This window comes from Gastrolobium bilobum, unplaced genomic scaffold, assembly GCF_033153095.1.
Source record: "Gastrolobium bilobum isolate Gb01-03AN ecotype WA unplaced genomic scaffold, APGP_CSIRO_Gbil_v1 utg8959, whole genome shotgun sequence".
Classification (NCBI taxonomy): Eukaryota; Viridiplantae; Streptophyta; class Magnoliopsida; order Fabales; family Fabaceae; genus Gastrolobium; species Gastrolobium bilobum.
Window position 1 is genome coordinate 463,048 of NW_026899316.1, and position 12,076 is coordinate 475,123.

The 12,076-nt window shown below is 37.8% G+C and overlaps 1 protein-coding gene across 1 annotated transcript; it reads left to right on the forward strand.

Moving 5' to 3' along the window:
- Positions 1-6,358: 6,358 nt before the first annotated feature.
- Positions 6,359-7,851, forward strand: LOC133289519 (plasmodesmata-located protein 1-like). The gene is made up of 2 exons (XM_061487494.1): positions 6,359-7,110; positions 7,473-7,851. The coding sequence occupies exons 1-2, from the start codon at positions 6,363-6,365 to the stop codon at positions 7,601-7,603; spliced, it is 879 nt and encodes a 292-aa protein (XP_061343478.1). The 5' UTR covers positions 6,359-6,362; the 3' UTR covers positions 7,604-7,851.
- The last annotated feature ends 4,225 nt before the right edge of the window (positions 7,852-12,076 follow it).

A 12,076-nucleotide genomic window follows, 5' to 3' on the forward strand; every position in this document is an offset into this window, starting at 1 on the left:
GGATCGCTGCTGTCTCTGTCGTCTTCTGCCAGTTTGTGCGCAAGTTTCTGGACTGCATCTCAGGCCCAGCTCATTCTCCCTGTGCTTCGGCATCCTCCATTCCACCCTACTACTGTGGCTGATGGTTCCCGTGAACGTCGGTCCAAGAGGAGAGCTGACGCTACCTCTTCCCCTGCCCCCGCTGCTGCAGATGTTGATCGTTCTGGCTTCGGGTATCTCTTCGATGGCAATGCCGAAGAGATACGTACATTTATTGAGAGATTCTCTACTTGACCCATTTTGGAGCCGAAGTACCTGGACGTCGCTTTCTTCACAGCTCAGGGATTTGATATCTGTCAGATTCTCGATGCCATCAACCTACGCCAGTTTGTTGCGCTCCGATGCTCTTACTCGGAGGTGCTTGTTAGAGCTTTCTACAAGAACCTCGAGTACTCTCATGGCACGTTACGGTCTCGCGTCAATGGAGTCGACATTATCGTCTCCCTAGATGATTGGGACGAGCTTGTTGGTTATACTTATCTGTGGGATGATGATGAAATGGTGACTGTTGCTGAACCAATCACTTTTGATGGCATTCACTTTTCAGATTTTCAGTCTTACGATCGTCCAGCATTCGTGACTACTATTCTTCGACCTCGGACTGCACGGACCAATCTGGTCCGAATAGAAGCTAAGAAGTTGACCATCTCCGCCCGCATTCTTTTATATGTGATATCGCACATCATTCTTCCTAGGCATTCTAATCATGCCATTGTTCAGGAGAATGATCTATTCACTGTGTGGGCTATCCGTAATCAGCTCCACATAGACTGGCGCCACACTTTCTGCTCTCAGATGCCAGAGGCCTCCCATGGCTCCACTACTCATTTGCCATACCCCATGCTCATTCAGCGCATCATGGAAATGAAGGGTGTGCCGATGGCCGATGAAGCAAATAAGAAGCTGATGACGGGTCACCACTGCTTCGGAGAAAAGCTGCTAATAAAGGCCAACATCATCTGATCCCATGGCCAGTGGCAATGGGATGATGAAGCACTATATGGAGGAGGACTTGAGCCCCCCGCAGGCTGCTGATAGGCTAGTAGATCCACCCTCTACTGCTGCGACTCGTCTTCCTCTGTTGCCTCCTCCACTCACCACCTCTCGAGGCTACACATGTCATGATCTTATGCTTTATCTTCACCAGCAAGAAGCTGCTCATATTGCTTTCTGTGGGGATGTCTCTGCACGTCTCACTCGCATCGAGACGTCACTTTGCCTTGATTCTCCTACCAGTGGTGCTGGTGGCTCTCATGTTGATCCTGATGGATGAGGAGAGGAAGATGAGGCCACTGCTTCAGATGAGGGCACTTTCAGTGATGAGCACATTCCTTCTGCTTCTGGCTCCGAGGACGACTCTTAGTCTAGGATTGCTTATTGTTATTTTGTTTCCTAGCTAGACTATAATTTTTTGTACGCTTGTACTCCTTTTGACTGCTATTATGCTTTGAGTACTACGCGTATCTACTTGATGTATGTACCGTTTTTTGCTTAATGATATACATCATATTTTCTTTGACACTTCATTGCACTATATTTTTTTTGATATACATCGTATTTTCTTACTTGCATACTCGTTTCACTATTGGATTGCTTCTTTTTGATATTGCCAAAGGGGGAGAAAGATATACTAAATTGAGAAATATTCAATTAGTCAAGTTGCACGGTAAATAAGGGGAGATATTGAAAATTAATAAATAACCTATACCATGAACTAAGGGGGAGTGCTTTATTTCAATTGAATGAATTTATGCAACACTAACTCTCTTTCTCAATTTAAAGTTTGTCATCATCAAAAAAGGGGAGATTGATGAATCAAAGTGATGATATGGATACAACGTGCACTTGATGATTCCACGTTAACATAGTTTTGATGATAACAAAGAGGAATTATTCAAAGACGAAGCAATATCCAAAAAGCAAATGTGAAAGCATGCACCAAGTCTCAAGCATCAATCCAAGTCCAAAATCTCAAATGGTATATTTATTTAGGACTTAGGAAAAATGTGTAAAGATGTATAGATACAAAGCATTGCATGGGCTCAAGGTCATTCATCACTCGTATTTCAAAAGCATTCATCCTCAAAAGAAAAGTCAAGACAAATGGTTTCATATGTACAATATTGGTTTGGAAGAAGTACCTACGTGATACAAACTTTTCTAGATAATTTCGATAACCAAAAACATGCAGTACAAGTCATAAAAACCATTTGGAAAGAAAGAAACTCAGAATTCGTACAAAAAGGATGTTGCCATGAAATATCCGGATATGGAACCAAAAATATCCGGATATCCAATATCGGGATATGAGCCCGAAGAATATCCGGATATGTATGGATTACAACGGCTATAAACGGCTAGTTTTCATAGGATGTGTCATTATAAATAACCACATCAGTTGGGATGAACAGTACACGACCCTAGATCATTCATTGAAGCTTTATTACTCTTGCTAGCCTATTATTGCTCATTAATTACTTACTTTGATCATTGCATACACTTAAGCTCATCTTTCCTTTGAAGTTATACATCTCTTAGTTCTTCAATTTGTTCAATCTGTACTTTGAGAGTACTTAGCCACTTCTAATCACCTCAATCTTACTTCTATATTTGATAGGAGAGTGAACCCTATACTTAAGAGGTTACCAAATTCCTAAGTAAATTTGGAGTGAAAAATTGTGAGGCATCAAGAGCCTGAAGTCTTGAAAGGTTGTAGAGGTTTGTCAAGCACCCTCAAGCTTGATAGTTAGTGAAAAGAATTGATCGAGCGGCTTCAGTCTGGACGTAGGTCACGGTGGTAGTGACCGAACCAAGATACATCTAGTTTGCAATTTCTCTAACATTTACCTCTTTACTTTATTATTGAAATTGCATCTTTGGATTGTCTTTGTCCATTCGCTTGCTTACTTTGTTAATCTCTACACTTGATCCCACACTTAGATTTCTCCTCATTAAATCACTTTATTGAAGAAATAGTCTTTAAAATATCAAAGGAGGCACTTTGCGAAAAGATTTTGTAAAACTCAATTCACCCCCCTCTTGAGTATTGAAGCCACTTGTCCAACACGTTGATGATTGAAACTCGACGACAGTAGAGGACATCAACCGGATTTGCTAGGCGTGGGAGAAGATGAATGTTTCTTATGGCATGGGGGGATCAAGTGGGAGTACTTCAATGAGGGGAAGAACACTGACAAGGACCGCCAGTCGTAGGTGCAAATGTGGGAGACAAAGTATTGTATAGACCTCCAAAACTGAGAGAAACCCATACAGGGCTTTCCTTGGGTGTCATAATTTCAAGGTATACATGTGTAATGTGCCCCATTATTAAGTTGAAACACTTGTTATCCGTGGTTTTTTTTTTTGCAGGAAAAGAAACCCTATTGTGATTTTTTTAGATGGGTAGATGACATGTGTAATGATCCCATGGAGCTGGAAGAAACAAGAATTCACACTGTCGAGTTGGATGTTGCTGAAATTAATTTCAAGTTGAAGTATGTGGACATGATGGCGAGAGAGCAAGATGTGAAAATTACTGAGCAAGGAATGAAGCTTCACGAGCAGGAAAGAAAATTGAATGATGTATACTCGAAGATGGTGGAGGAGTTAGATAGGATGGACAAACAAATTAGGACAATTGATAGGTCAGCTAGGGTATTAGGTGCTACTTGTGTTGGTGTGATCATCTTCTGTATGTTTGCTGTTAGTGTGGTAAAAGTGAAAACAAGTTACCCCAATGTATTTTTCCTTCAATGAACTGTAATGAGTACTCAGTACTGTTGTTATACAAATTAATGAAGAAGGTTGTATTATATGGAACATTCTCTGTTGGTTCGAATCTGTCTGTTTGTGTATGGTATCATATGACCTGTTATAAAGAAGCTTTCAATGTCTTCCTATATATCTTCTGGCATCATATATTTGTGTATAAACTACTGCAGTACTGGATGCTAAGTTTCTTTTAGTATGGTATATTGCATAGTTAGGCATAGAAAGAAGGCCAATAACTTGCTACATTGTATCACAAACCATCCATGTACAGATATAAATGCAAAAACCATGAAATTGCTGTTACAAAAGTTCCATATTGTTATGCACATTTGTTAACCAGGGCAAAACACGAGGGCCATTTTGGTCCCTGACAAATTACATCGAGTACCATTTTGGTCCCTGACAAAATGCACGGGGCCCATTTTGGTCCCTGACCACAGAAAAATAGGACATGACTTCATTGATTTTCTATCCAGTACAAGTTTACAGAACAAAAGTGCATAACAGATGACATGGAGGTCCAACAACTACATAACTCAGTTAGGCATAACAGTAAAAAATGGACATGCTTGTATGACATTCATCTACCCTGTTAGACATAACAGCTGGAACATTCATCAACGTTGTGACCATTTTGGTCCCTGACAAAATGCACGGGCCCCTTATTGGTCCCTAAACAGAGAAATGGCTGCACATACTTGTCTGCTTTTGTATGTAGCCCAAATTTGTTCAAAACAGAAGTGCAATACATCACATACAAATGTTGTCCAATATGTTCAACCAGTAGACATGCAATACTCAGTTAACAAACATATCTCAGTTAAATATTTTTGTCCAAGAACTACATAAGAGTAGTGCATTACAAAATAAAGCCAACTGTCAGGAATGAAAAGAAAGGCCCCTAAATACAATATGTCCAGAATTCAAAAATAAAATATAAATTGACTATATGAGGCCTCCAAAAACATAATGGCCATAATTTATAAAAAAAAGTCAGTTACATTATATGCAGTCCTTGTCAGTTGCCTTATGCACTACTCCCACTTCATGTACAACATTCATTCATTTTCTTGAGGCAGGCCTTGGTGCCCTGAAACCAGAGGTTGTCATGAAGGCCAAAAATCTGCTTCGTGTGACATTGGATGCTGCATTCCTTGTTTCCTCACTCAACATTTCATTTGCCTGTTGTGGATTTTATGAAGGTGGGCTGCTTCCTCTCAAGTTGCCTTCATGTGGTTGAGAACTACCATGTGCTGCAGGGCCTCCTTGACTTAATGTGATTTCATCTACTGAGTTGGATCCAATCCTTACAGATTCTGGTCTTGCTTGTCTGTTGTTTTTGTTGGAAGATGGTGGTCCCTCACAGCTCTTTGCATAGTGTCCAGTCTGAAGTACTTCCACATTTGCACCTACGACCGGTGGTCCTTGTCAGTGTTCTTCCCCCATTGAAGTACTCCCACTTGATCCCCCATGCTAGAAGAAACATTCATCTTCTCCCACGCCTGGCAAATCCGGTTGATGTCCTCTACTGTCGTCGAGTTTCAATCATCAACGTCCAGAGATTTTGGGGGCGTATTGCTGTTTAGGGTTTTGCTCATCAATTTGGGGAATTTGTGTCTGTTTAGGGTTCGATTGAAGAAATTTGGGGTATTTTCATATTCAGGATTCATGATTAAAGCAAGAAACGACGTCGTGCCCTACTTTGGAAAGCTCTGAACCCATTTGTAACAAAACGTCGTCGTTTGCTCATCCACGCTGTCCAACGTCCAAGCCGCGTCAGCACACTAACGTGCCACATGGGCACCGTTAGTTGGACCGTTACGGTGGAGTTCACAGAAGGACCAACGTGGCCCCCCTTTTTTGTAATTTCAGGGACCAATTTATTCATTTTTTATTGCTAAGTACTGAGAAGGCCTTCGTGGATATTGACAGAGACTAAAAAATATATTTACTCGAAATTAAAATAAGGGGGAGAATAATTTTATCCTTTTACGAGAGAAAATCTTTCGTTCTTGCATATACAATAACAGGGCGACTTCATCTTGAATCTTTTCCTCTATCCACCATTCTATGAACCTTATTTGTATTATGATTTATGAGTCTTTCTAACTATTTCCTTTAAAATAATTATATGTATACAGTATATAAGAATGCGTCAGTGTTCATTACCCTTTAAGCCCACGCGTTATAAACCGCAGAGGCTACCATATCCGTACCACAGAGGAACACGCTCCGCGTCTAACTGTATAAAAAATATAATTTGTTGATTTGTTGGGTGCATTCAAAAGATGCTTTTGGGTCAAAATAACCTCATTAACTTTACACTTATGTCCAAGTTTTTGCAACAGAATTAGACAAACCAATAATTTAACCTCTGTTTCACTAATAATTCAAAAGACGAACTAGCTAGTTTTTTTCACTTAAAATATTAATTTGATTGAGAACGAGAAAACGATCCCACCCAGAATGGCATACAACGAGTGAGAGGAGGTAGAGGTTGTTTGTTGCATATAAAACAAAAAAAATAAGCAGCGAAAACAAACACTAAAAATATGGACACGCTCCCCTTCACGCTTTTCGTAACAGTTTTTGTTCTCCTTCTCCTTCTTGGTGCTCTTACTCCTACTCCTACCTCAGCTGCAGATACAACAAACTTGGTTTACAAGGGTTGTTCTGATCAGAAACTGCAAGACCCATCGTCACAGAACCTCAAACCCCTATTGGCTTCTCTCGTGTCGAGCTCCGGACAGAAGGGTTTCGCCTCCACAACCTCCGGCGACGCCCAGAATGCCATCACCGGCGTCTACCAATGCAGGGGCGACCTCACCAACTCCGACTGCTACAGCTGCGTCAGCAAGATCGCCGACATGCTCGACAAGCTCTGCGGCGGCGACGTGGCGGCTGCCCGCGTCCAGCTCAGCGGGTGCTACCTGAGGTACGAGGTGGTCGGGTTCAGGCAGGTGCCTCAGACCCAGCTGCTGTACAAGGTTTGCGGGTCCAAGAAGGCCGGCGACGGCGGCGGTTTCGAGGCCGCGCGGGACACTGCGTTTGGTATGGTGGAGAATGGCGTGAGGAGTGGTGGGAGCTTGTTTTACACGGGGAGCTACCAATCTCTATATGTGTTGGGGCAGTGTGAGGGTGATTTGGGGAATGATAATTGTGGGGTTTGTGTCAAGAGTGCTGAGGAACAAGCCAAGGTTGATTGTGGTGACTCAATTTCTGCACAAATTTATCTTCACAATTGCTATATCAGTTATAGCTTTTACCCCAGTGGAGTTCCCACCATGTCATCTTCGTCAGGTAAGTAAAACAATAGAGATTAATGTATTGTGATTATTAGAATATCTATGCAAGTTTCAATGTTGTTCTTTACGTGTTTGTGCTTATGTCAGTGTGAGCTAACGGCAATTTTTTTTAAAAATAAGGGAAATTATTTATTATTTTTCAGGTGGGAAAAAACATGTATTGTGTATATTATATGATATGAGTTTGTGTAAGTGCTAATCTAAATTATTATTGAGCCAAATGCCATTAAGGGGGGATTTGAGAAGTGGGGTTGGGGAAGGGATTCGAGGGATCTGGGTAGGTGGTTGTGGTTGTTTGTTTAGTGAGAATTTAATAAAAGCATGATTTTTGAGTTTGGTTTTATTTTTTTGGATCAGGGTCAGGGGAGCATCAACACACGGAGAGGACAGTGGCTCTTGCGGTTGGTGGGTTTGCAGCTTTGGGATTCTTGATTGTTTGTTTGTTATTTCTTAAGTCAGTGTTGAAGAAAAGAGGTGGGAAACGCTGAGGCTGAATTGGATTGAAATTTGTATATACTCCTCGGGATTCATGCATCTAGTTTTTAACATCTTAGGTGAATGAATATACCTTTTGCCTTTTGTATAGTTCTGATCAAAGAGGGATTGAAAAAGGAAGTTTTTATGCTGACTGAATCCGATTTGTGGTATGAATGGAAAGGAAGTGAAGTGGGCGACAGAAGTTTATTGGGTGGTGTGTGAAAGACAACTGTCCCCACCATATGACTTTAGCAATAAGATGACCCCTTTCTTTTTGTGGCATTCTATGTTTAGGGTAGACCCCTCTACTGATTCTCAAATGCAATATGACGTGCCGCTTTACTTTGCCAATTGAAGGCTCAACTGGAGAAATTGAAGGTGGAAGCTGGAAAGTAAAATCTCATGATATATTTAAATATATGGTCTATTTATATCACAAATTATTGACCAAAAAAAATCTTGCTATTCTCACTTTATTAATCCAGATGTGCTTATGTCAATTGTAACCAACATTTTTGCCACAGCATTTGCTGTAACATTTATGATATGAAACTAAAGAGTCAAATAGTATAGCATATTAAGAATGTTTGTTTTAGATATCGGCTTTATGGTGTAATGTTTATGCGGTTCCTTAGCTCCAATTTCAGTGTTTATGTATGGTCACACTCACTCACACTCGTTCACTTGCTGGTAAACGCTCCAGGCTTTTATCCATTAATCATTGACTCTCTTTTTTCCTTTTTCTTTTTGTGCTTTACCTGAATTAGCAAAAAAAATAAAAATCAACCAAGTTATACATTCACGGTCGCTTAACACAGTCCAATTGGTTTTCCTTATGGATGAGAAAATGCATTCATAAAGAGGGTTAATGCAATGGGATCTTTGACCGGGTGTGTGTGGTTTACGTTTACCCCTTTAATTTCGTTATCTGATATTTGATTTCTGATATTTACTAATGGGGTTATTTAATGCCACCGGATCCAGCGACACTGAGTGTCGCAACTCCTTTGGTGTCACTCACACGATTGTGCCAAATGGCACAATCTCGTTACCATAGGCAATTCTGTTATCGTAAACCTTCGAAATGTCATAACTTTTGATTTGGGTATCCAAATCAAATGATTTTTTATTTATTTCACATAACTTTTCGAGTTCTACGCAATGACACCTCATTTGACATATTTTATCTCTCACAAACATAATTTGGATTTGTAATAATGGTACCACTATCACAAGAGTTTTTAAATCCAGAAGCATATGTTTGAATAATAACATATGATGTTTGTCAAATTTTGGCGAGAAGAGGTAAAAACCCTTGATTTGTTTAACTTTCTCGATTTTCAAATCAATTTTGTTGATATTTTAATTAATTGAATTTCTGTCTATTAGAGTTGCAATAGCACCTGTGCGAGATAATAGTTAATTTCAAAATTTATTTTTGTGAAGAAAAGAAAATAAAGAAAAAGTTGGAAAAAAAATGGAGAACCCTGGCTATAAGGAAAAAAGGAACAAAGGAACAAAGCAGGGATAAACGATAGCTTTTGGCCAGCATGTTATCGTCTATCCCTACTATATTTTTCTGAAGAAAAGAAAACAAAGAAAAAGTAGGAGCAAAAATGGAGAACCCTAACAATAAGGAAAGAAGGAATATAGCAGAGATAGACGATAGCTTCAAAGACATCAAGCATGACCAACATGTTATCGTCTATCCCTGCTTTATTTTTGTGATGAAAAAGAAAGCGAAAAAAAAGTGGGAGCAAGAATGGAAAATCCTAGTAGTAGGGAAAGAAGAAACATAGCAGGGGTAGATGACAGCTTCAGAGGTATCAAGCATGGCCAACATGTTATCGTAGTCTTTTTCTTGTGATTGTTTACAAATTTGGAACATAGCATGTTTGTAAGAGATAAAATATGTCAAATGATGTGTCATTATGTAGATCTCAAAAAGTTATGTAAAATCAAAAAAAAAAATCTGATTTAGATACCCGAGTAAAAAGGTACAGCTTTTGAAGTTTTACACTAACGAAATTGTATCAATTGACATAGTTGTGTAAATGCCCCAAGAGAATTGCAGCGCTCAGTGTTGCTAGGACTCGTCAGCGACACTAAAAGACCTTTATTAAAATTAAAGCGGTGAAAAACACCTTGTTTGATCAAAGAGCCTAATGCAATATATAAAGGTTTGTATAAAAAAATAAATGTAATATGAAAGGCAAGCTTTTTATTTTTTATTTTTTCGCATGTGGCAAGGCGCATTGAGTGAGAGTGCTGGGTTTGTTTTACACAAACTATGGATAATATAAATGTTTCATAAGCTATTAGCGAAAATTGAGGGTTCAAGTAAACACAAAAGTTAAAAGGAAGTGAGGAATGCATATTGATACTAAATATTTCTAGCTATATCATGCTGTAAGTTGTGCATTTTATGTAAATTCTATTAAGTTTCGAGATAATTACTTCCACAGCAGTATTTTCTCATTGGATGGCTCTTTGTTTCTGGAAGCTGTAAAGTAAGATTGTAGAATGTTACCGAATTGCTCTTTCTTTTTTCTTAGTTATTAAGAAATGAGAAGTGCTTTTGAAAGGTGGAACAAGACCATACGTCGCATTAGACCTTTCTTTCTTCTTCTTCTTTTTTATGCCACATAAAACAACATCATGCATAAAGAAAGAAGAAAAGGGAGAAACCATGAAATAAGCATTATTAAAGACGCGTGTCCACTAGAAATGAGTCATGCCATTCTTTACCGTCAAGAGTTTCTGAAATAAACATATAGTCAGCATTTGACATACAGAAAGAGCATTTTGTTTTATTCATTTCCTAAATGAAATTAAAATATATTATTTTTTAATATGATGTGTTCAATTTCAAAAATACATGAAATATAAAATAAAACTATGAATTCCATTTTATTTTAATACTACTAGAAAATCATATAACCCATTAAAAAAAACTCATCCAATAGATTAAATTTTTGCATTGAATTGGTTCTTTACATTTGTACGTTGATCCAATAAAAAATATCTATATAATAGCCATACTTTAAATCCAAATAACTCTTATATGAAAAAATATGTTAAAAAATAATATAAATCATTAAAAAAATCTTCACATTTTTTACGTTGATCTTTATAAATACATCTACCAAACATTACAATAAGAATTTAAATGAAATTAATGTTAGTGGACAAAAATCTATTAGCCATCCACTCACACAATAAAACTCGAATTGGTAACGTCAACGTGTCCTAATAGCATGGTGTGCTAAATTGCAAATGATTAACGCGGTAGTGTTCGTCTGTTCGACGTCAGGGCAACTCATAAAAGAGACATGCAAATTTAGAGCACATTTTAGTGTTACAAGAGTAATTACCCTATGATCAAAAAGGAGAAAAAATAAAATATAGATGGAAATAATTATAAAAATAAGAGATAGTTAAATAGGTTATTTTTATCATATTTGATAAATGATATACTAATGTCCGATATTCCCGTAATACTATAAATATTTTCGTAAATCTAATTTTTTTTAGTACAATTCGTAAGTCTAATTTAGTTGTAACTTGTAAAAGAACCGGCGAGCCAAGTACCGGGGGCGGATTTAGGGGAGAGGCAATAATAGATTGTTACCATTCCCTAAATTTTGATTTTTTTTTCTATTATTATATATATAAAATAGTAATTTTTTAATAATAACAGACTTAGTATTAATAGTTAGTCCCTCCTTAAAAAATATTTGTAATTAATCCCTCACATTAATCTTAATAATACTTATAACTTTTATATTTTATTTTTGCCCTATCATAAAAAATTCTAGGTCCATTTACACAAAACTAAAAGATCAGCCATACTGTTCCCCCGCACTCCGGATTAGTCCCATAGCCGGCTCAAAGAGTCGAAGCTCGTGGAGATACCGGAGGGAGCCAACTCGTCTCAACGAGATAATTAGGGTTAGGTAACTCCAAAAAAAAATCAAGTAATAATGCAAAGCAATGTTGATAAAACTGGACTCACATTGCCGGGTGGTCCTGAAAAACGATAAACCAGTTATATAATCGGTCCGGTTGAAGCAACGGATCGGCCATGAGTTAGAATCAGTGCGACCTGGCTGGTTTTTATAAAAATCGGTGACCCAATCTGTTAACCGTTGACCCGGCCCGGTCCCAAAAAATAAAATTCAAAATCTTTTTTTTCAAAAAAATAATAATAATGGATATATTTTAATATTTTTTTGTTTATTGACTTACATAAGTTATATACCTACAACACTAATATTATCTTAGTTATATACAATGCAGAAAAATTTGATTTGATTTATAGTTAGAGGTGTCGTTTACTGAACCTGAAGTCCTGTATCATAATAATTATATTTTTGTTTGATCCTTTATTGGATAATAATATGTTATTTTTTATTTTTACATTAAAATATTTAAAAAAATTATCAATTTTTTTTTAGATATTTGAGTATGTTTATAATTTTTTC